This window comes from Pelophylax lessonae (genome assembly GCF_965119305.1).
Source record: "Pelophylax lessonae genome assembly, chromosome: 8".
Classification (NCBI taxonomy): domain Eukaryota; kingdom Metazoa; phylum Chordata; class Amphibia; order Anura; family Ranidae; genus Pelophylax; species Pelophylax lessonae.
In genome coordinates, this window is record NC_138775.1 from 179,814,212 (window position 1) to 179,840,255 (window position 26,044).

General features: G+C 42.7%; 1 protein-coding gene across 1 annotated transcript in view; it reads right to left on the minus strand.

Moving 5' to 3' along the window:
- The window catches only part of RTCA (RNA 3'-terminal phosphate cyclase), a 71,202-nt gene that overhangs the window by 34,228 nt on the left and 10,930 nt on the right, over positions 1 to 26,044 (minus strand). Inside the window, exons 3-5 of the mRNA XM_082266052.1 lie at positions 18,865 to 18,965; positions 16,161 to 16,304; positions 13,391 to 13,514 (exon numbers count right to left, since the gene is read on the minus strand). Coding sequence (XP_082122178.1) covers positions 13,391 to 13,514; positions 16,161 to 16,304; positions 18,865 to 18,965 — 369 coding nt within the window. The remainder of the gene's footprint in view (positions 1 to 13,390; positions 13,515 to 16,160; positions 16,305 to 18,864; positions 18,966 to 26,044) is intronic.

The following is a 26,044-nucleotide window of genomic DNA, read 5'->3' on the forward strand; positions in this document are numbered from 1 at the left end:
TTAATACTTACAAATCTTTTGTCAGGTAAAACAGATTGTATGTACAGTACGTGTTTCAAATTTGTATTCAGCCATTTGCCTGGAGTGTTCATGTCCATTGTGGGCAGAAAATAAATATGTAGTCAGTGCACAGAGTCGTCGCTGCTTTTTATAGTAAAACACAGGCTGCAAACCCCATGGGCTGAATCAGCACACAGCAAATCTCAGCATGTAGAGCAATGCAGGCAGGCTCATGCATAATAAATGCAACCATTCGCCCATATGGAAAGGCTCTAATGTAGGTCCTATATTAGCTACACACTATACAATTTTCATAAGTGATGTGACAGACACCAGGGTTGATTGCAATATTTGGGTACTGCATGGTTCAATGAATAAGCAGTAAGCAGAAGAATTTCTTTCAATATGCTGGTAAATTACTGCACAAACCATTATGAAAAAAAAAAAAACTTCAAGAATGATCATTCTACTCCACAAAATAAAAAACATACATCCTGAAACTATTATGCACGGAGTATGGATGAATACATTATTTTATATGACAAATGGCAACATACTGGGCTGCAGTTCGCAATCACAGTGTATACAAAACATTTTGTTGCAATACTGCTGCTTTGTCCCCTGTAATCCATAAAGTAACACAGAATAGTTTACTTTGCCATTAAACTGTTACTAAACCCACAACAGTAAAATCAGTCTGTATATGAAGTAAAGCATGTTTGTTTTTACTCATTGTGGAACCTATGGGGTTAATCCTCCGCATTGTGTAAAAAGGCTGTTTGATCCTGTCTTCTTTGATCCGCCCTTCTTCCACTGTCCCCAATCCATCTGCTGATAGAACAGAGCTTTGTGAGCACTCTGCACATGCTCAGTTTGGTGTGTATTGCTAGAGAGTAGGGATACACCGATTATCGGCAATGCCGATATGCACTTTCCCCGAGGTCCGGAACTGGCCGATATTGCCAATATTTTTGTGACGTCATTCTGCCTTCTTAGGCCGCCCCCCTCGCCTTGGACAGCCTCGTCTGGAGTCGGTCTCGCCGGAGTGTATCACAGTCATACACCCACCCAGAGCAGCCCGGTGCCAGCCAGCCACCCACATCCACATGCCAGCCACAGGCACTGTACCAGCGAGCCAGCCAGCCAGCCAAACACCCACCCACCCACAGGCCCTGTACCAGCCAGCCAGCCACCCACAGCCCCTGTACCAGCCACCCACAGCCCCTGTGCCAGCCACCCACCTACCTACCACAGGGTGCCAGCCAGCCACCCACCACAGGGTGCCAGCCAGCCAGCCAGCCATTAAGCATTAAACAAAAATTAACATGTTCAGTACCAGATTTGTGTAAAAAATTGTCTTTATTTTTCAAAACTTTAAGTGTCGGTTCACACTGTGGCGACACGACTTCAGGGTGACTTAATGAAGTCGCCGTGCACCGCGACTTCCACTGACTTCACATAATGGAAGTCAACGCAAGTCGCTCCGACTTTTTCCAAAAGTAGTCCAGGAACCTTTTTCTAAGTCGGAGCGACTTGAGTCGCTGCTATTAGAACGGTTCCAATTGCACAGCACGGTCCGCGACTTGTCAGGAGACCAAGTCGCCTGACAAGTCGGAACAGTGTGAACCGGCACTGAATGTACAAAATATCGGCCCATATCGGCCAATACCGATACGTTGTGGCCAAAATATCGGTATCGACCCTGAAAAAAACACATCGGTCTATCCCTACTAGAGAGGTCTTTTTTTTCTTCAGAGGGTGCATGTGATTGGCACAGGGCCAATCAACACTGTCCAGGCAGAGGGTCAGGGGTCCTGCAGCCTCATAGGGCAGCCAGAGTAGAATGAAAACTTCTACTACAAGCTTTAACCAGACAATGATAGAAGTCACAAGACTGCTACATACTGCTGATGAGAAAAGGTATTTAGCAGTTTATATTTAATAAAATAATTGCATTTCCATGTTCTGTGGGAGACCAGATACAGTAAATGCAGGATCCTGGGTTTAGTAACACTATAATTAAGCAGATTAACATAATAACCGATGAATAAAAAAGATAAAACACATGGATGTTCCAAGCCCTGGAGTAAAACCAATTTGCAAAAGTCCAAGTGGTGAGGCCCCCAAACATCTCAATGAGAATGCTGGATGCTAATAGTGACATTCTCTCATCCCCCCCCCCCCCCCTAAGCCTGCCAATGTGCAGACGCAGCAAACATGCTGTGCACGCTGCATAGAAAATGGAACAATTGCTGAAAGAGATTTTTTTTTAAAAAGGTTTGACAATGAGAGCGTCTAATGTTCTCATGTTCTCAAGTGCTCATTATTCTGTGGATTAGGGGTAACTGTACTGAAAGAATAATCTAAGTCAGTGTTTCTCAACCTTTTTAAGTCAAGGCACCCTCTAAAATGTTAACCAGTCTCGAGGCCCACCATTTTAAAATGTAAAAACTATTCTAATAGCTTTACATAATGCAGCAACATCCACACGTAGGACACTCAAGGTTAGAGGCGATTTATTCTTCCAAAGTAAATACACTTTTGCACACTGGTACCGACTAGTATTCCAATGTTCTCTTCTCCCTCAGTTTTTCCCTCGTCAGCTAATGTCACCCCAGTGCTGAGGGAGAGGGGCACAGGAGGGTCAAACAAGGATGCCATGGAGGCAACAGACATCCTCCTTATTAACTGATGACGTCATTGGTTGCTAGGATGCCAGTGTCTACGTAGTCGTAATTGTGCATAATGAAAACCCGTGGCTTTCTATAACTAAAGGGGAGGCTTCATCCACCGGTTGGCTTGTATACAATTTTTTGATTCATTTTTAGGGCATTATGCCAAGGCACCCCCAAAGAAACTTCAGGGCACCCTGGATGAAAAAGGCTGATGTAAGTTGCCATTGCCTATTTCTGGAAAAGCTAATTGTAAGTAATCACATTCAACTGGATTTGTTCTGTAACGTTAAGGATATTTTGTAGCTTATCCAAGCCACGTCTTCAGTTCCTTTTCAAGGATGGTTGTTTCAGTTGGATGTACAGTGCCTTGCAAAAGTATTCGGCCCCCTTGAACTTTGCGACCTTTTGCCACATTTCAGGCTTCAAACATAAAGATATAAAACTGTAATTTTTTGTGAAGAATCAACAACAAGTGGGACACAATCATGAAGTGGAACGAAATTTATTGGATATTTCAAACTTTGTTAAAAAAATAAAAAACTGAAAAATTGGGCGTGCAAAATTATTCAGCCCCTTTACTTTCAGTGCAACAAACTCTCTCCAGAAGTTCAGTGAGGATCTCTGAATGATCCAATGTTGACCTAAATGACTAATGATGATAAATAGAATCCACCTGTGTGTAATCAAGTCTCCGTATAAATGCACCTGCACTGTGATAGTCTCAGAGGTCCGTTTAAAGCGCAGAGAGCATCATGAAGAACAAGGAACACACCAGGCAGGTCCGAGATACTGTTGTGGAGAAGTTTAAAGCCGGATTTGAATACAAAAAGATTTCCCAAGCTTTAAACATCCCAAGGAGCACTGTGCAAGCGATAATATTGAAATGGAAGGAGTATCAGACCACTGCAAATCTACGAAGACCGGGCTGTCACTCTAAACTTTCAGCTCATACAAGGAGAAGAGAGAGAAAGGCGCCACTCAGTGTAGAAGATGTAAATAATTTTATTGACACATATTAAAAACTTACATGGAGGTAAGCGTCTAACTTCATAGCTCGGCGTCCTTCCGGGTCTGCTGTGTTTCCGTCCCTGAGGCTGGCCAGCAGCCGGGAGATGACACTAGGGGAGAACCAATCAGAGGACTCAGTCAGATCGAGGCAGCGGTGAAGCGCATACTTGATGACGAGGGGGGGAGCGGTAACCGGTTTCGGAGCATGCGTGAACCGTCCTTGACGGAGCGGTTCACGCGCATGCTCCGAAGCCGGTTACCACCCCCGCATCATCATGTTCGTGTGGCCCTCCGCTGAGGTATGCGCTTCACCGCTGCCTCGATCTGACCGAGTCCCCACATTGGTTCTGCCCTAGTGTCATCTCCCAGCTGCTGGCAAACCTCAGGGACGGAAACACAGCGGACCCAGAAGGACGCCGAGCTATGAAGACAGACGCTTACACCTCCATGTAATTTCTTAATATGTGTCAATAAAATAATTTACATCTGCTACATTAAGTGGCGCCTTTCTCTCAAATTTCCATGACTTTTCCAAAGCTTTGTGGGTTAAATTATTTTCCAAAACTTATCCAGGCCTGGAAATTGCCATTTTTTTTTTTTTTTTTTAAATCAATATTTTATTGGGTTTTCAAAGTGTACAATAAGTATATGAAAACAAAACAACTTGAACAATGCAAGGAAGCAGGTACAGGACCCAGCAGGTCTATTGAAAACCTATAGCTGAAGGTTAGAAATAAAAGTAGACACTGTAGGGGTTAAGCCCTAGAAATCTAGGGGGGGGAGGGGTTGGTATAGGAAGGCAGGGGATACAAGGGAGATTGAAAGGGAATAAGGGAATAGGGGAGGGGAGGCTGGGAAGGGTGAGGGTGGGGAGGGGTATGAGAGGAGGGTAGGACTGGGGAAAGATGGAAAGAAAAAAAAAGAGAGAGATGGAGTAAGGGGAACCAGCGTCACAGGGGGAAGTGGTTAGTCATATCACAAGTGCCATTGACCCCCCTCCCATCTAGAAGGGTCAGATGGCTTAGATAGGCATAGTGAGGAGGTAGAGAGAGGAAGAGCTAGAGCAACAGATAAAGAACAGGTGGAAGAACACAGTAAGGTATCTCTATTGGTCAATGAGGCATCCAAGAGGTAACAGTATGCTTAATCAAGGGTATCAGTCCACAAATGCGGATGTGTTCGGGGGGTTCCCGCTAGGATGTGTGCGTAGTAGTGTAGAAGGCTTCAGAGGCATCCCCCGGGGAGCACAAGACTTAATGTAAAGGTCCCATTTGGAATGGAATCGATGGGGGGAAGCGTTGAATACAGACACATCCAGGTTTTCCCGCTTGAAGAGAGCTTCTAATTCTAATTTAACAGCCGTAAGGGTTGGTGGGGTTGAGTGTATCCAGGATCGTAGGATGGCCCTCCTGGCAGTCATCAAGCATGTGGATAACCAAGGCTTATGACGTTTAACAAGCGGTAAATGGGGTTTGAGAAGTCGTTGAGAGGAAGGAACTGGAGAGTCATCTATCAGGCCAAATATGAAGGAGAAGGGGTCCATGGGAGGTAAATAACCGGTCGTTCCAGAGATGAAGTGCGCCACTGAAGTCCAAAACCGGACGATCATGGGACAGGACCAGAGTCTGTGGAAGAGAGTAGGTCTATGCAAATGACACCAGGGGCAACAGCGGAGGGGGGTGGCAGATGTAATTGTTGAGAAGGGAGAGTAAGCTCTGTGGATTATCCTGAGTTGCTGCTCCCTCCAGAATTCGTTGGTAGTATAAGAGCATACAGTTCTAAAGCCCTGCAGAATGTATGGCTTTGATCCTTCGAATGAAAGGTCTTTATCCCACGAGGATTTATCGGAAATTGCCATTTTAAAATTCCATAGCTTTTCTAGGTTTTTCATGACTGTATGAACCCTGTCTAAGGCTACATTCGCATGGGTGAGAATGACAGAGACCGAAATCTGCCAATTCCTGCAGTTGTTTCTGGCATCAGCGGCAGCTGAGGCCTGTACACTGGAGTCCCGTTCACATTGAGCCAATGAAATTCAATTTGACAAGTCAAATCAGAGCCTATTACCGACAACGGCAACGTTGCATCAGTGCAATGACGACTTTGCAGCGCCGCACTGATTCCCAAAAGTAGTTCCTGCACTGTCAACTTCAGGGACAATTTCAATAGATGTCTGTGCATGAACCCGCACAGATGTCTCTCAAATCGCCCCCGAAGTAGGACTGAAATGCCGGATTGAAATCGTTCAGTGTGAACCTAGGCAACAGGTCAACAGCAGCTGTAGCTATCCTAGCTGTCCTCCAAGCCAGCAATTAACTGCGCTAATTGCTGCTGGTTGCACTTTGTGCGCGTTGCTTGTGCAAATGTAAACGAAATAATTTCAGCCATGTATGGCCTTAGTTATGATTTAGGGCCAGTTCACACCATAGAAACACAGTCTGGATGCGTTTTAGATGCTTTTCTGCATGGGTGTTTTTGATGCCTTCCAGCGTGTTTTTGGTGCGTTTTTGATGCCGTTTAGTGCATTTTTTCCCCCTCAGTTCACAACACATGCAGTCTAGTACATTTTTTTTCTGCATCAACAATGCATTGGAATGTAGGTTATATGGTTTCCAATGGCATAGTTCACACCATTGCTTGCAGTTCCAGTGCGTTACAGTAAGAAAAAAAAAAAAGTAGAACATGCTGCATTTTTCCTGTACTGGAATTCTGTAAAAACACATCAAAAACGCACTGGAACACACCTAAATGTACTGGAACACACATGTTTTTTAAACAGTTCCGGACCACCGCATATATACTGCTGCAGGGCGGTCCCGCTGCGCAAAATCACATAAAAAGGTACATGATGCGCGCTCGCTGTTCCCGCAGTGACTGGAGGATTCGGTTCAGAATCAGTCATCAGGTCCAGGTCAATGACTTATGGCCTGGAACATAGGCCTGGACCTGGTGATTGGTTCTGAAATGATGCAATCTTCTCTCCTGGAGCCCTTTTCGGTTCCAGCATGAGAGAAGAAGAGAGCATCACAGTGAGTACACAAGCACTACACTGACACCAGTACACACAGGCACACATTTAACCCCCAGATCAGCCCCCAGTTAACCATTTCACTCCCTATCACAGTACTACACAGTAAATTATATACAGATAATTTACTGATCACTGTATTAGTGTCACCGATGACGCCAGTTAGCGCCAGCAGAAGTCCCAGATGGGATATATGGCGGGCACCCTAAACCTCTAATAAAAGGTTTAACCCCTTTATCACCCCCAGTTAACCCCTTCACTGCCCTGTCACATTGTCTCTATACATAGCATACAGATAAGTTACTGATCATTGTATAAGTGTCACGGGTGACGCTAGTTAGCGCCAGTGTCAGTCTTAGTATAGCGTCAGGGGGGTCCCGCCACATATTTTCTAATAAAGTTTCAACCCCCCGATCGCCCCCCCCCCTCCTTGTTAACCCTTTCACTCCCTGTCACAGTCTCACTAGTAAAGTGTACAGATCTTTTTTTTCTGATCACTGTATTAGTGTCACAGATGACACCAGTTAGTTAGCGTCAGCATCAGTCAATCCCAGATAGCATCAGATTTTAACCATTTGATTGCCAGTAACACTAACACACACACACTATATACCTCCATTACTAGTATAGTGTCTGAATGGATCAATATCTTTGATCTGATCAGAACTACACTAGCATCCCCGATAGGTTTAGTGTTCCCAAAAAAGCGGCGTTAGCAGGATCAGCCCTAACACCTGCCAGCCCCTGCATTTAGCCCCTCCCCCCACTCCAAGAAGTGCAGTATCAATAGATCACTGTTACTTCCAAAACACAGCACACAAAACCGCAGCGTTAACAGAGTCAGGCCTGATCTCTGCTAGCACTAGCAAGTATTTTTTTTTCGTAGCGGTTCAAATAGTCCTCGACAACCAGGTGCTTTTTTTTAACCAGTGAGTCACTGGTCAGTAGGTACCTGTAAATTTTTTCGGCCAAAATGTCAAACGAAAGGTACACTAGTGAAGAGGCTTACAGAATACAGAGCATGACAGATGAGAGTGATGGGGAGTCCTCACTGTCAGAATCAGGCTCAGTATACGAAACTGTAGAGAGCAGCAGCACCCTGACAGATAGCTCCGACGATGGAGTAGTGGTCCCTGCTAAGGTCAGGTGTACCCAACCTTGTTCTAGAGTTGCTGAGGTGCAACAATCGCAGGGTTTTTTTTCACGTAAACAAAAAGTGTCAAAAAGGGCTTGGTCTTCAAGTGGTTAAAAGAGTGAGTGATGTGTGGCAAAAGATTCTAATAATTGGCATAAAATGCCAGGACAGTTAAACGCCCCTTACCCCATAAATGACCCCTTTTTGGAAAGTAGACACCCCAAGCTATTTGCGGAGAGGCATGTTGAGTCCATGGAATATTTTATATTTTGCCACAAGTTTCAGGAAAAATTACACTTTAGGCTTTCTGAGGGCGTAATAATCCTCACTACCTATCACAGTTTCGGATGCCATAAAATGCCAAGACAGCACAACCCCCCGCCCCCCCAAATTACCCCTTTTCCAAAAGACACCCCAAGGTATATGCTAAGAGGCATTGTGAGTATTTTGCAGCTCGCAGTTGTTTTGGAAAATGAAAATTTATTTTTCCCCCCCTTTTTTCAGTTTTCAAAACTTTGTGACAAAAAGCGAGATCTGTAAAATACTCAACATGCCTCTCAGCAAATAGCTTGGAGTTCCGTAAAGGGGTAATTTGGGTGAGTTTTGTGCGGTTTCGGGGTTTAAAGGCCTCCTAAACTGTGATAGGTAGTGAGGAGTGAAATCAACAATTTACACCCTTAGAAGCCTGAAGGGGTCCTGTACACGGCTAGACTGCCAAAAAGTCTCACACATGTGGTATCCCCATACTCAGGAGAAGCAGCAGAATGTATTTTGGGGGTGTAATTCCACATATACCCATGGCGTGTGTGAGAAATATATAATTTCAGTGATACTTTTGTGTAAAATTATTATTTTTTTTGTCATTTTTCAATCACTTGCGACAAAAAAATTAAATATTTAATGGGCTCAACATGCCTCTCAGCAAATTCCTTTGGGTGTCTACTTTCTAAAAAGAGGTAATTAGGGGGGGGGGGGGGTTGTACTGCCCTGACATTTTAGCACCTCAAGAATTGAGATAGGCAGTCAAACTTAAAGCTGCGTAAATTCAAGTAAACATTCCATAGTTTGTAGACGCTATAACTATATACTAATATGTATACTAACATATATAATATGTATGCTAACATATAACTATGTACTATAACTATGTACTAATATACGTTTTACTTTTTTTTTTTTTTTTTTACCCGAGACATGTGGCTGAATACATTTTGGCCTAAATATATGACAAACACTGAGTTTATTGGATTTATTTTTTTTATAACAAAATTAGAAAATATATCATTTTTTTAAAATAATTTGGCCTTTTTTTTATATTGCAAAAAAAAAAAAAAATCTCAGTGGTGATCAAATACCACCAAAAACCAAATTGCAAAAAGTGCTTTGGTCAGGAAGGGGGTAAAACCTTCCAGAGCTTAAGTGGTCAAAGCGGAGTTCCACTCAAAAGTGAGCTTCCGCTTTAGGTGGTCCTGACCCCCTGGCTTGCCACATTTGGTATGTCATTTTTTTTTTGGGGGGGGGGGGGGGGGCAGGTACCTAGTTTTGACATGCGAGTGCACACCCAGCTGTGAAGCCACACTAGAGATGTCGGTGCCACGGGGAGAAGACAGAAAGCACCGAGGCTCCACCCAGCCGCATCGCTGGACCGTGAGACAGGCGAGTATGTTTTGTTTGTTTTTTTAAAGTCAGCAGCTACACTTTTTGTAGCTGCTGACTTTTATAAACACAAAAGCCAATGGGACTCCACTTGAGTAAAGAAAAAAGAAGGGGGAAAAAATGCACTGGATTGCATAATAAAACGCAACAAAAATGCACTGGAACCCATCAAAAAGGCACATGCAGAAAAGCATCTGGAACGCATCAGACTGCATTTATATGATGTGAACTGGCCCTAAATAAAAACATGTGCGTTCTTGATGCGTTTTACAGCATTCCAGTATGGTCCAGTGCAGGAAAAATGCAGCATGTTCCTACTTTTTTTTTCTGGAACTGGAATGTACTGGTGTGAACTATGGAAACCATATAACCTACTTTCCTAGCGTTTTTGATGCAGAAAAAAAAAGAACACACTGGACTGCATGTGGTGTGAACTGGCCCTTAGGCTGTACACGTTTCTGAAACATGCAGCCAGTATGTGCTTCTCTAAGAGAAGTTACTGCAAGCCAATGTGGGATGAGTTCAGCAGCACTGCTCAAAGAACTACATCCCCCACAAACTATCTCTTGTCCTGTCAAACAATGAACAAGGGGGTTGGAGATAGGGATGGGCAAACTGATTGACAAACCCCAGGCTTGGCAATTACCAGTGACCATCCTGCTAGCCATGCCACGCATCAGATCATAACGCTACTGTTCTTGCAAGCACAGTGCTTGCAAAGGTGACAACGTAGTCAACGTAGAACAGGCTGAGCACTGCCACCTTAAAGCAAGAAGTGGAAAAATGCGGTTCCACTGGCAGGATCAACAATTACACAGCATTGCAGGGGTTGCTTATAAAAAAAAAAAAAAGAGACGGCAGTCCTTTGGATATAAGGAGAATGCATAACATTTGCAATGTTACAGTTTACTCATAGTTCCCCTTTCATGGATTTTAATATTTACAGAGCCACTGGCCTGAAATAGGTAAGCAGATTAGGAGTTATGACTTTTCCTTGACTTCTCAGTGATTTTAAAGCATTGAATTTGGTGACAGTTAGGCAAGTAGATTTCTCGGGAAGAAGTAGCCAATGACTGCCTCAACATTTCTCTACCCTGCAATTTTCCATAAAGATTTTATAACCAATTTTGCTACTCTGGGATGCATTTCTGGCTTTGACTAATGCTACGGGATTGTGCTGATAAATACTACAATACAAGAGCAGATTTCCCATCTAGAGCGATTGGTGGTGAAAATCCAACCAGTTTTTCTCTGGATCGTCACAATAGGGATCTGCCAAAGCTTTCATCCTCATTTCAGGTAACATTCCCAAGATCCCCATCAACGGTGACAACAACTCCCTTTTTCTACAGGCTGACAAGTAGAAATAACTTTTATATATGGTAACATGCACATCTGAAGGTTGCAACAAGTGCTTGGTATAGTTAGGGAGTTAACCCATTTATGGCCTCATTTTTGCAAGAGTAGTGATTACATGGGTGCTTTAAAAGAAACCTATACTGACAGGAGTATACGGACTGGCATTGCTGACCTTTTAAAAATGGTAGCTGCAAGCTGTCATGCTGATCCATGGCCGATTTCACTCTGACTTTACCTGCATGCTTGGTCCAACTGGGACGCCAAAATGATTGAATTTAAACCAGCCAGGCAGCCAGTATTTTTAGAAAGCGGTCAGCAAAAACAAGCACCAGATTTTTTTTCCATACAGGCCTCCATTACCACTTGCTTACAGAACACTTAAATCCCCTGCCAAGGCCAACTTTCAGCGCTGTCGCACTTTGAATGAAAATTGCGCGGTCATGCCATACTGTACCCAAACAAACATTTTATCATTATTTTCACACAAATAGAGCTTTCTTTTGGCAGTATTTAATCACCTATTTGTGTGTGTGTCACCAGTGCAACCCAAATAGTGAAATTTTAACCAATATATGGTTTTCTGCAGCTAAAATTACTCCATTAAGGAGTGTGCGCAAATAAAAATCTATAAATAGCTGTGCTAACCAATATGTGAATTTGTTAATATCCCAAATCAACATACAACATTAATATTTCAACACCACTATGTAATGTAATGTCCTGTAATGTAATAGCTTCCTGATGACACACAACTATTGCGAAACGCGTTGAGGCTAGTGGAGTGAGGTTTACAATACTTCCTGTTCCCGACCCACACCGAAACCGAGGCTTGGAACGCACGCTGGATCCATCGGACAGAGCAGCCGCCGCACAGGCTTAGTTGATTGCTGGATAGACTTAGTGCCGGTCTAAGGAAACTTTTACATGTTTTAATTCTAAGGAAACTTTTACATGTTTTAATGTTAATTTTTTTTTAAAAAAATTGATTTGGATGTTGCGCAATGATGGCTATTATCTGATTACATGAGTGCATGAGAGGGGAGCTTGTTGGAGCGAACAAAGAGTAAGCGGAATACCGCTATATGTAATTGGGACTACAGGAGAGATCCATAAAGGGAATCAAAAAGACACACAAAATTGATCAGCCCCATACTACACTACCATTTGGTGATTGTGCATTTTGGAAGTGGTGGAAATAGGCACACTATAGCTGGGTGAATCATATGAGCAATTATATGCAAGATATCACTATTGGCATGGAATGTATTTATTAATGAACACTTTATATTTTATTTTTATATTTTTTGTTGTACATTACTAGTTGTGTTGAAATATTCAGATTGTATTTTGATTTGGGATATTAACAAGCTTACATATTAGTTAGCACAGCTATTTATAGGTTTTAAATCACCACTGTTTTTTTTATTTTTTGCTAAAGAAACAAAAACCCTGTAAAATGTTGAAATTTTTTTTTTTTTTTTTTTTAATGGTTATAGCATTTTGCAAACAGGTAATTTTTCTCCTTTACTGATAGGCACAGATAGGTGGTATTGATGAGGCAGCACTGGTGGACACCGAGGAGGCTGCAATGGTGGGCGGCACTAAAGGGCACTGATAGGCGGCACGGATAGTGAGGCACTAATTGGCAGCACTGACTAACAGTACTGGTGGGCACTTTTTGGACCGATGCCCCTGTAACAGGAGCCGATAACTGGCTTCTGTTTACTTCCGTGATCAGCTGTCATTGGATGACAGCTGATCACATGGTAAAGGGCCGCTGTGTTTAGCCCTGTACTCTGTTCTTTGATCAGCCAAGTCTGAAGGACTCGATCACAGAGCACTGCCCGTGCGCCGCAGGGGGCGTGCGAGCAGCAGGATCACAGAAGGACATCTATTGACACCCTCCCAACACTGAATGCCCGCACTATAGCCATTTTTTTGGCTATAGCGCTGGCAGGAAAGGTTAAAGACAATCCATTATTAACTACTTTTTGTAAAAAGACAATGGAGTCAATTTACTAAAACTGGGGAGTGCAAAATCTGGTGCAGCTGTGCATGGTAGCCATCAGCTTCTTACTTTGGCTTGTTCAGTTAAAGTTTGACAAAACAACCTGGAAGCTGATTCGTTTCTATGCAGAGCTGCACCAGATTTTAGGCTCGGTTCAAACTGGGGCGACCTGTCAGGCGACTTAGTCCACTGACAAGTCGCGGCTCATTCAGTGCAACCATTCAATGGAACTGTTCTAATCAGAGCAAATCAAGTTACTCGGACTTAGAAAAAGGTTCCTGCACTACTTGGGGGGGGGGGGGGGGAGCCACTTCATAGGGACTTACTGTGACTTCAGCTATGATGTAGTCCCGCTGTGTGGTGCGGCTTCGAAGTCGGGGGACTTTAAAGCCACGCTAGTGTGAACCAGGACTTAGAAAATCAACCTCAATTTGTTGTTGTTGTATGCCGTATGCTGCCTATGTATTATATTTGTGATTCTTTGAACATTTTATATAATTTACATGATAAATCATACTCACCATTGTAGTATAGTCAATCTGTGGTGCCATCTCAGCATTAGTACCACCTTTGAAGATTAGTTCAGAGGGGGACTCAGCAAAAAGGACACAGGGGAGCGAGACTTGAAGCAGCAAGCACACACTTCTACAGGGGACAGAGAAAGGGAAAAAATAATGATCGGGGGATTTCCTTCAGAGGAGTAAATAACAATATAAGCAACACAGAGGCCCCAACTCTTCCCCATTCTCTTAGTCACGGATGAGCTCTGGCATGTTTGGATACTAGTCTAAACCTGTCTGAGCTATCCCACCAGGGAGCTGTCACTGCGGACCGCCAATCATAAGTGGTTGATGCATTCCTTGCTCCTCAGCCACTCATATATAGGTTCCTTGTATACGTATGGCTGCATGGTGGGGAATGCCTGTGCAGCTTCTGACTACTGCCTGGCGGCAAGTTCAAGCGGTTTCGGACAAGTATCTGAACACGACGGAACTCATCTCAACTATTAATAAAACGTATTACAGTCTATCAGTGTCTCGGTTTGGAAAACTCCCCTTAATTTCGGTCTTGATGACAATACTGGAAGAAAAGGGTAACCACCCCAGCAGAGATAAAAACTTTTTTTTTGTGATTTCCTCAGTCTTTCCTGGAAAAAATAAATATACACACACATAGTGTCTTTGCTTTACTTGAAAACATTTGAAACAGGACAAATGATTCTCACTGCAATAAAATGTCAGTTTTACCTGATGGGAAGGGATCTGTGGCTTTGCTGTCCTAAAGCTGGCCAAAAAATGGATCCATCTCCAAAAAATACATAAAATAAATAAAAACAATGTATTCTCCAATCCACTCACACGAGGTGGAAGAAAGAGTCCTCCCCGCTGTGCTATTGTATTTTAAAAGTGGGGACTGCGATTGACTTTAGCACAGATCGAATGAAAAATTTCCAACAGTCTTGTTCAAGAGAAGCCAATCATTAGATTGACTTCTCTCTAGTGGGAACGGACATAGATGACCGGGCGGCCGTTCCTTCAGAGCGCATGCGCTGATGACGTCATCAGCGGCGTATATAGTAAATAACCCCTAAACGGTGCAAGTTTAGGAAATATTTACAGTACCTATAGGTAAGCCTTATTATAGGCTTATCTATAGGTACAAACAAACCAGGGAAGTTTACTTCCGCTTTAACATCAGACTAGTTACATAGACATATGTATACTGAAAAAGATAACCAAAGGGTAAAATGTGGCATTCCAATTAGAGGGGCAGACCCACAGGTTTCAAAAAGGTGACTGTGGCATTCCATTAAGGGAGGAAACCCATCAAACCCTAGAAGTGGTGGTATTCCTTTAGTAGATCACATCCACTGATTTTCATAAAGAACATTTGGTACTCCATCATGGCAGTAGATCCAGTAACTCCCAAAAGGGAAATATTGCATTTCATTAGGGCAGCAGACCCAGCAATTCCCATAAGGTGACTATAGAATTCCATTAGAGTGGCAGATCAGTAAAACCCATAAGGCAAATATGACATTTCATTAAGTCAACAGATTGGTGGAATATGAACTTCTGATCATTGGAATTTTATCCAGTATCTGACTTTGATGCAGTATTTCAAACAAGCATGCAAGGTGACAATGCTGCTCCCTCATAGATGCAGTGCAGTGTTGTAGCCCTGGGACCGAAAGTGTGTTATTGATGGGGAAATTGCATTTTACATATTTCCTTATTTAAAGTTGTCCAATTGTCTCACTTAATTGTCTTCTTTACACACAAATCCTATACACTACATTTGTAGCTTGGAACATTCAGTCTCACATCAGAGCTTACAATCATGCATGCGTCTGTGATCAACTGTGTGTCCCGCTGCAAAAGCAGACGGGACTCTGTGGCAGAAGCAGCATCTTTAGTTAAGTAATATTGGTATATTTTCTAATATTATCTATATCTGTCATTACTTTTAATAATGTATAATAATACTTGTGTGATCTCTCTTTGCACATATCTAATACAACTGCAAACAAACGTAAGCAATCACGTATCCGTGACAAAACAGTTACTGGCAGGTAAAAACAAGGAAAAATGCCTGAAAAAAATAAGTGCAGCCACCACATCTAAAGACTGATAAACTGCAATTTATTTTTGTTCTTGGGTTTAGATGTACTAATCACACTTATTTTGCAGACACGTATTTCATTTAGACAAACATCCCATATTCTATACAGGAATGCTGTCCATATATCATACAATTTTCTTATTCAATTCCCTTTAGATTTACCTTCAACTATGTAGTGAAAGGGCCTGCCTGATTGCATATGAATTGAAATTGTTTAAGTTTGACCTCATATTATATGGTTTTAGAAAATCTAACGGAAAACTATAGAAGAAAATTGCAAAGTGTATGACCAAGCCTAAGGAAAGATCCCAAGTGCCGCACATCCAGCAAAGCCCAACAGGGTCTATAGTAAAAGTAGCCACAGGCCAAACTCTGTCCGGGCCATGCCCTCTAACGCCTTTCACCCCACACAGGAGGCTTAGCCATGGCTAAGACACATGGGTGGGACAAAATGCGTCGGAGGCCGTGGCCTGAACAAAGTTTGGCCTGAGGCTGCTTTTACTATAGACATGGTTGGGCTTTTCTGGATGTGCGGCACTTGGGATCTATTCTTCCTGTATGTTTACACATTGCACCGAGCTCTCCCCCAATCTACACTCTTTAGTGAGAGTCACCGGACTTAGACAGATAAGGAGCCTGAAGCAGCACCCCGATTTTAAGCTAACTAACCCAGCTGTCTTTGTATCAGCAGTCAGTGCTCCTCCTTTTATCCTTCCAGGTGCAAAGTTGATCTCTGTTGATCCAATATGAGCTTTTTCCAACTGCCCACAACACAAATCCCGAACAGTCTCCAGTCCAGATAAGTGCTGTGGCCTAAGGAGAGGACAGAAAATGTTAGGCATAATAATAAATGCAAAAAGTGGTCATTTTTTGTTCATTTAAAATTTAGAGATATTATGGCTAATTGGAAATACCCTGTCAAATTAAAACTTTTAGTTAATACTGTTATGTTTACTTTACATAATATATTTTGATGTGAATACAACATTTTTACAGTCACCAGTAGTAGTCTATTGCTAAATTCCATTTACCACATCAGATCCTAACTTTGATTAGAGATTTGAGACTGAGATAAAAGGATTAGTGAAGTCTACATAATATGGGTCACAGCATGTATATTTAAGGAGAAATCAGAAACTAATTTAAATCCAATTAAAAGCTATAAATCAGGGTGGAGAAAAATCAATGTTATTCGCACTTTAAATAATAATTACTCAGTCATGCTACAGTGTACCAAAATTAATTTTTTATCATTGTGTTCACATAAATAGTGCTTTCTTTTGGTGGTATTTATTCACCCGTGGGTTTTTTATTTTTTGCGATATAAGCTAAGAAATTTGAACATTTTGAAAAAATATATATATTTTCTACTTTCTGTTTCAAAAAAAAATCCAATACAATCTAATTTCTTCATAAATTTAGGCCAGACTGTATTCTGCTACATGTCTTCGGTAAAAAAAAAAAAAAAAAAAAAAAGTGTATGATAATAGGTTTGTGTGAAAGTTAGAGCCTACAAGCTAGGCTACGCGTCATTGAAAATTGATCAATCCTGATGTACTGATTACCCATCTCATTTCTTGAGGGCGCATCACAGAGCCCTCCTGCTGAAGGACGAAGCTCCCACCCGGCTGTTTATATGCAGTGGCCGGAGGTTAAAATCAGATTTTTTTTATTTTTATCAAATTTATTTTAATAAAATGCTTTTCTTGTAAAAATCTATCTAAAGATATTATTGTATCCTAAATAGAAAAACTAAATTTAGTTTATTCAGCATGAAATGGAGCTTAGTTATGTAGCATGAGGCTGTATATTCTGAAATATTTACATTTTTGGTAAACTCATTCAATGAAACCAAGCTCTGCAAGCTAAGATCACATGCACTGCATTGATGCATTCACACAATTTCACAGTAACCATGAGATAAAACAAAGTTCAGGAATATTCCTTTTAACCCATTGTTCTGTAAATCTATGTACACTACACATTGTATGACTGAATCCGTTATATATCGCCGTTTTACTAACCTGTCAATTTATTTTTCTAAATAGGAAACCTTCATTTTGTTTGCAAATATTAAATATTCTAACTACCAGCAAGAATAAGTCCTTACAATTAGACCCCGTTCACATTAGGTCGCTCCAACTTAGGGGGCGACCTGTGAAGTCGCGTGCAGCGCGACTTCGGCGCGACTTGCACGGACTTCACATAATGGAAGTCAATGAAAGGCGCCTCCAGGTCGCCCCCAAGTAGTACAGGACCCTTTTTCTAAGTCGGAGCGACTTGTGTCGCTCCTATTAGAACGGCTCCTGTACTACACAGTGGGAGCGACAGTGCACGACTTGTCAGGCTGACCAAGTCGCCTGACAAGTCGTACCGGTGTGAATGGACACTTAAAGAGTACCGGTCATTTCAGAACCATCATGGCAGCGCCTGTTAGCGGGCATCCACTCACCTGCTGCCACCATTTCCCTCACCTTGTTGTGTCACTGCCGCATCACCAGCCACCCCATTTAAGTGAATAGGACTGTCAGTGAGTCAACAGCAGGTCAGAGGAGGAGCCGCTGCGGGACAGAGATGACAGTGGCTCTGTAAAAATTAGGATTAAATCAAGCTTTTTACTAATGATTTAAATTTACTTTTAAATAGATTTTTAAAACACTGACATGTAATTAGGACTTTTAACATCAGGCTAGTTACATAGACATATTTATATCAAAAAATGAACAGAGAAATTCAACATTTTTTCTTAGAGCATTAGCGAGCTAGAATTTCGGACATTCAACTTATGGAACAACAAACTACGTCTATTAAAAATAAATCTGAAAAGCACTTTAACATTTTGGAAGGGTGGATTGACCCCTTCCCAATCCTTTTCCCAATTTCCACAGGTGGAAGGAAAGAAAATAGCTTGATTCTCCCATCAGCAGAGTCAGTGTTGCTGGGGGAATCCCTCGTGCAGTGCTATTATATTTTGCCAGCGGACTACAATGATTACTGCTAGTGGCTATAGCCGCCGGCAGCGATCGCATGCATAAAAAAAAACTGACTGAAGTCTGTTGATTTAAAAACTTCAGTACAACCAGCCTGCCTATAGATTAATTGAATCTCTGCTTGTCCGTGCTGAACCAGCTAAAATTACAACCCATCTATGGTCAGCTTAGGTTGTACATATGGTCGGTTTAATTCTATGTAATACATATTTCCTTTAAAGATAAAGAGTGAGAAAGGCGAGGAGGTAAAGATTCATGGTTCTGCAAACCTAGTCAATGAAAGCAGCAGCCTTTTCAGCCCAGTAGCCAACTAATGAAGACATCTTGAGATGCTTGATTTTGTCCTCTTAAATATACTGCATAGGTTAGAAAGGAGTTCTCACCTCAGTCCTGGAGTGCTTCTTCCTGCTCGGATCTTCATTACACGCACGCGTAATCCAAGAAGGCAGCTCAGAGAAGTGCAAATACGCAGAATCTGTCCTCCCTAGGTTTCCAGAATAACATAATGACCATAAATAAACAATATGTGCACGTATTCCTTAATGCAGAACTGTTTTGGACAGAGTACAGAAGGTTTACAACCTTGCAGGGAAAGATTTCCCTCACTTCCCTACCCCACTGTAAGTGCTCGCTGAGGCAAGAAGCTCAGGTAATCTCCCCAGTGGGGACACTGACCGGAATACTCAGAACCTCTGCCAAGGTTTTCACAGCAGGCAATCTTACTGCTATCAGCCTCTTACAGTTCTAGTACAGCAGGGCTGGAGTGTGAAAGGAAACAGCACAAGGAGCCAATCCATACATGTGCTGGCAAGAAGCATGCTGATAGGTGGAGCAAACAGAGTAACAGCAATGAGCTCATTACTGTGCTGCTTCTCCTTTCACTGTTCTGTCTCAGGCTGAGATGGGTTCAAGATGACCTGGGCTCAGTAGAAATGGGTTAAATTATGCTGGCCATCAGATTTAGACAACTAGTGGCAGGAAAAAAAAAAAAAAAAAAAAAAAAGTATCTCAGGGGAATCTGCAAAAAAGCTGAAGATTGCAGAAAAGCTTGGTTTTTTAACTTTAAATAGGATATTAATTTTATTTAGTTATAGCTGATAGGCATTCTGCTTTAAATGATAGTAAACACAAACTGTTTTTTCACATTGTCCCTTTTATTTCTTTATATGGATGATGGCACTGTAATTATTTTAATAAAAAAAAACATCCAAGTGCCTTTTTCCTAATCGATATACAGCGGTGACCTAGATCATTCCCAGCCTGTCTGCAGGGAAACATAAGCAGGAGGAGCTTATAGTCCTCTGCTGCTGGTAACATGATAAAAAAAAAATCCTTTGGAATACAGAGTAAATATAAAAAATTAAAATCAATAAACTGTTTTCAGTTGTCATACAAAGATATATTTGAAAATCAGATCTTTATAATTTTTGGGCAACAACATGGTGTGGGTGGATTTCTGCCAGTCACAGGCTGTGTCACGCCCCTCTAGCCTGTGTCTTAGAATAACAGGGAGGAGAAGCCTCTGTTAACCTATATGTAATGTCCGGCCCCAATTGTGCTTAGCTGGTTAGTGGGCATGGAGGAGAAGGAGGAAGTGGGCTCTCATTTACCACTGTGTATATGCCCGTGAGTGACTCTGTAGTCACATGGGCTGCTCAGATGTGATAGGGAGGAAATGCTCAGCATAGAAGCTCACTGCAAACTGAGCATGTGCAGATTTGCCACCACAGCTCCAAAATCCCTAGCTGAACTGGGGACCTGAACAGAAGGTGGAGATGGAGAGCAGCAGGATCAACCAGGTTTCCTTCAGAATACAGAAAATGAATATCATCGTGACTGAGTGAGTATAAACAGCATGCAATACAGCATTTATTAATAGTTTATGATGTGGGTTTAGTGATACTTTAATGATCATGGGGTTTTTATGTCTCGGCTATTTAAGCACATGTGAAACTATTCAAAAATTGTGTCTGGCCACCAAAACAAAGCTTCTCTGCCTTCCCTTCTGATTCTCCTTAACCACTTAATGACTGCCCGCCGCATATTTGGTGCTGACGGCAGCACGCTCCCACCCCCACTAGGCAGCGGGGATGCCGATCCATAGGACCGGTGACCACGATTGCCGCAATCACTCCCTGCTGAGAGAGAAGGACAGTCAGCTGTTGTCAGTTGACTGTTCTTCTCTCTGAAAAGGTCAGAGAGCTCCTGTGAACCTTCTATATAGGATCACAGGTCTCTGTGGTCATTTTACAAGCCCATCCCCCATACAGTTAGAAAACACACCCCTAGGCTCACACTTAACCCTTTGATCCCCACTGTGTTAACCCCTTCGCTGCGAATGTCATTATTACAGTAACAGTGCATATTTCTAGCACTGATTACTGTAGTAATGTCACTGGTCCCCCCAAAAGTGTCAAAAAGGTCAGTTAGGGGTCCGATCTGTCCGCCGCAATGTCGCAATCCCGCTAAAAACTGCAGATCGCCGTCATCACTAGTAAAATAAATAAATAAATGAATAGACATAAATCTTTCCCCTAGTTTGTAGACGTGATAACTTTTGCATAAAAATTGGCCTAAAAGGATGAAAAATTTTAATTTTTACATTTTTTTAGGGAATGTTATATAGCAGAATGTGAAAAATATTGTTTTTTTTCCAGAACGGTCACGCTTTTTTTGTTTATAGCGCAAAAAAAAGAAAAAAAAAAAAAAAAAAAAATCGCAGAGGTGATCAAATACCACCAAAATAAAGCTGTATTTGTTGGGGAAAAAAAAGGACATCAATTTTTTTTTTTGGTACAGTGTCACATGACTGCAGACATTTCCATTAAAGTAACGCAGTGCAAAAATCGCAAAAAATGGCCTGGTCATTAACCACTTGCCTAGACCGATTTTCAGCTTTCAGCGCTCTCACACTTTGACTGAGAATTACTCAGTCATGCAACACTGTACCCATACAAAAATTGTGTCCTTTTTTTCACACAAATAGAGCTTTCTTTTGATGGTATTTGATCAATACTGGGTTTTTTATTTTTTGTGCTATAAATAAAAAAAGACTGAAAATATCGTGAAAAAAACGCATTTTTCTTTGTTTCGGTCATAAAATTTTGCAAATTAGTCATTTTTCTTCACAAATTTTGGCCAAAATTTATACTGCTACTTATCTTTGGTAAAAATAACCTAAGTAAGTGTATATTATTTGGTCTTTGTGAAAGTTATAGAGTCCACAAGTTATGGTGCGAATCATTGAAAATTGATCACACTTGCTCACACCTGATGTACTGAAGGCCTATCTTATTTCTTGAGACACTAAAAAGTCAGGAAAGTACAAATACCCCCCAAATGACCCCTTTTTGGAAAGTAGACATTCCAAGGTATTTAATAAGGGGCATGGTGAGTTTTTTGAAGTTGTAATTTTTTCCCACAATGCTTTGCAAAATGAAGATTTTTTTTTTTTTTTTTTTTTACAAATTGCCATATTAACAGGTTATTTCTCTCACACAGCACATGTATACTTGCAACTACACCCCAAAACACATTCTACTACTCCTCCTGAGTATGGCGATACCACATGTGTGAGACTTTTTCACAGCCTGGCCACATACAGAGGCCTAACATTCAAGTAGCCCCGTCCGGCATTCTAGGAGCACAAATTACACATATAATTTCCTGACAACCTATCGCACTTTTGAAGGCCCTGGAGCACCAGGACAATGGAAACCCCCATAAAATGACCCCATTTTGGAAAGCAAACAGCCCAACGTATAATTTTTGAGGCATAATGAGTCTTTTGAATATGTCATTTTTTTCCACAAGTTTTTGGAAAATGTGGAAAGAAAATGAAAAAACATTTTTTTTACACAAAGCTGTCCATTTATGCAATATTTCTAACACATAGCATGTACATAGCAAAAATTGCACCCCAAAATACATTCTGCTATTCCTCCTGAGTATGGCGATACCACATGTGGAACACTTTTTCACAGCCTGGCCACACACATAGGCCTAACATCCAAGTAGCGCTTTACACAAAGTTGTCCATTTATCCACTTTAAGACTGGGCCTATTTTTGACACTTGGTGTTTACAAGCTAAAATCATTTTTTTTGGCTAGAAAATTACTTGGAACCCCCAAACATTATATATTTTTTTTAGCAGAGACCCTAGAGAATAAAATGGAGATGGTTGCAATATTTTTTATCACACCATATTTGCGCAAATAAGAAAACAGTAAATTTAGCACAATTTTTTTCCATAATGTGAAAGATAATGTTACGCCGAGTAATTAGATAACCAACATGTCATGCTTCAAAATTGCGCATGCTCACAGAATGGCGCCAAACATTGGTACTTAAAAATCCCCATAGGCAACACTTTAAAAATTTCTGCAGGTTACTAGCTTAGAGTTACAGAGGAGGTCTAGGGCTCAAATTATTGCTCTCGCTCTAACGATCGCGGCGATACCTCACATGTATGGTTTGAACACCGTTTACATATGTGGGCGGGACTTGCGTATGCGTTTGCTTCTGCGCGCGAGCTAACGGGGACAGGGCGCTTTAATTTTTTTTTTTTTTCCTATTTATTTTATTTATTATTTTTTTATTTTTACACAGTTTAAAAAAAAAAAAAATGTTTTGATCATTTTTATTCCTATTACAAGGAATGTAAACATCCCTTGTAATAGAAATAGGCATGACAGGTCCTCTTTATTGTGAGATCTGGGGTCAAAAAGACCTCACACCTCACAACTACACTAAAAAAGAAAAGAAAAAAAAAAATTGTTGAAAGAGGAAAAAAAAAAAAAAAACAAAAAAAAAAAAGCGGCCCTTTAAACCGGTTGCTAGGCAACGTCTTTTGACGTAGCTCCGGTCCTCCAAGACCATAGAGTTGAGTGAGGGCCATCTTGCCCTCACTCGACTTCCTGTCTCTGAGGATCCGGGACCGGATAGTTTTCCCCGCTGCCGGCGGGTCCGGTAAGCTGGGAAAACGTCTGGGACGCGGCAGGAGGGGTGGGGGGGCACCTCTTCCCCTGCACCGTAAGGGTAATTCCGCGGCGAATCCGCCACTGGGACCACCCTTATCTGAAAGCCGACCGCCCGCCGTTTCAAAAAATACCGGGGTTATGGGGGCTATCTGCTGCCATAACCCCAGTATTTAGCTTTTAATGGCCGACGCATATTGTCGTTAGGCGGTCAGTAAGTGATTGCATGTATATGGCAAACAGGTGACGATGACTGATGGGGTGACAGGTGACGATGACTGATGGGGTGACAGGTGACGATGACTGATGGGGTGACAGGTGACGATGACTGATGGGGTGACAGGTGACAATGACTGATGGGGTGACAGGTGACAATGACTGATGGGGTGACAGGTGACAATGACTGATGGGGTGACAGGTGACAATGACTGATGGGGTGACAGGTGACAATGACTGATGGGGTGACAGGTGACGATGACTGATGGGGTGACAGGTGACGATGACTGATGGGGTGACAGGTGACGATGACTGATGGGGTGACAGGTGACGATGACTGATGGGGTGACAGGTGACGATGACTGATGGGGTGACAAGTGACGATGATTGATGGGGTGACAGATGACAATCACTGACGGGGTGACATGTGACGATGATTGATGGGGTGACAGGTGACGGTGATTGATGGGGTGACAGGTGACGATGACTGATGAGGTGACAGGTGACGATGATTGATGAGGTGACAAGTGACGATGATTGATGGGGTGACAGGTGACGATCACTGATGGGGTGTCAAGTGACGATGATTGATAGGGTGACAGATGACGATGACTGATGGGGTGACAGGTGACGATGACTGATGGGGTGACAGGTGACGGTGATTGATGGGGTGACAGGTGACGGTGATTGATGGGGTGACAGGTGATGGGCGATGGTCACTGATGGGTGACAGGTGACGGGCGATGGTGCACGGCGGTACTGATGGCAGTCTCTGGTGACCGGTGAATTTTAGGCTATGTTCACATGTGAGCGTAGCGATCGCGGGCAGAATCACTGCGATTCTGCCCGTGATCCAGAAATCATTGCAAATTGCGGGATGCCTGTGCGTTGCCCGTGATTTGCAATAGCACCCCAAACGCTGTGCGATGTTGCTGCGATTTCCGCCTCCCAAATCGCGGTAACATCACGCAAACAACGCATGACGCCCCAAAGAAGCTCTTGTACCTTTTTTGGGCGTCATGCGTTGTTTGCGCGATGTTACCGCGATTCGGCAGGCGGAAATGGTGGCAACATTGCACAGCGTTTGGGGTGCTATTGCAAAAAACGGGCAACGCACAGGCGTCCCGCAATTTGCAATGATTTCCGGATCGCGGGCAGAATCGCTGTGATTCTGCCTGCGATTGCTGCGCTCACATGTGAACGTAGCCTTATGGGTGTCAATTTCTGGGCACTGATGAGGTGACTGTTGGGTGACAGGTGACATTGGGGGGGGGCTGAGGACTGTGTGGGGGAACCTTTATTAGTGTGATTTTACTTTTGCAGGTACACAGAGCAGTAACTCAATGTTTCTAGTTTTTCTCCCCTCATACTGGAAACTGTGTGAGGGGAGAAGAGCTAGTAAGAGTGAGTTACTGCTCTTTGTTTACATTTTGTGATCGGCTGTGAATGGATTCACAGCCGATCACATAGTAAACAGTCACTGTCAGTGACTGTTTACTACTGCCGGTGACAGCTGTGTTCCTACGGAACACAGTGCCACCGACATGACGGCGCTGCACGCTCCCGATCGCGCATGCGCGGTCATCTCCCGGCCGCCTCCATTGTGATCGGCTGTGTCATTGGAACACAGCCGATCACGTGGGAAACAGCCACGCCCAGTGGCTGTTTCCCCCCTGCCGGTGACGGGGGGTGTCCCGGGGACACCCCGACACCGGCAGTGCACGGCGGCGCGCCCACAATCGCGCGCCTGCCGTGCATTTCCTGGGTCACGTCATATGACGTCCGCCCAGGATAATAGCCGCACCGTCCCGCCGTCATATGACGGCGGGCGGGCGGTAAGTGGTTAAGGGGTCAAATCCTTCCGGTCCAGAACTGGTTAATAATGAACTACGTGTTATTCAGATATTGTCTAACTACAAGAGCCAAGTTTATTCTTACTTCAATTTTGATGCGTCTTTATTGCAGGTAGTTCCGGTGCAGAGCTTCCTGTAATAAAGACTGGTCATTGTTGCTCTCTCTCCTTGTGCAGGGTGACTGGTCTATTCTCTGCTTGCTTCTGTAGTTTCCTGTATGCGGCCTATAGTGGATGAGGCCTGCTGGCTAGGTCCCTCCCACAGCTCTGCTCACCCTATGTACAGCACAGTGATGATGTTACTGCTACTTTTACAAGTTAACACCTGGCTTTTCAAAGGCATTGTAAGCACACAAAAGGAAATTTATATTGGTTTTAACCATTGAGGAATATATTTAAATATAAGTCCAGAGTTCAGCTTTAAGATAGGCTTTGCTGCAGATTAGCATATAATACTGGATAGAGTGGGCACAGATACACTGGGTGTGGGCACAGATACAAATTGCCACTGCAAGAAA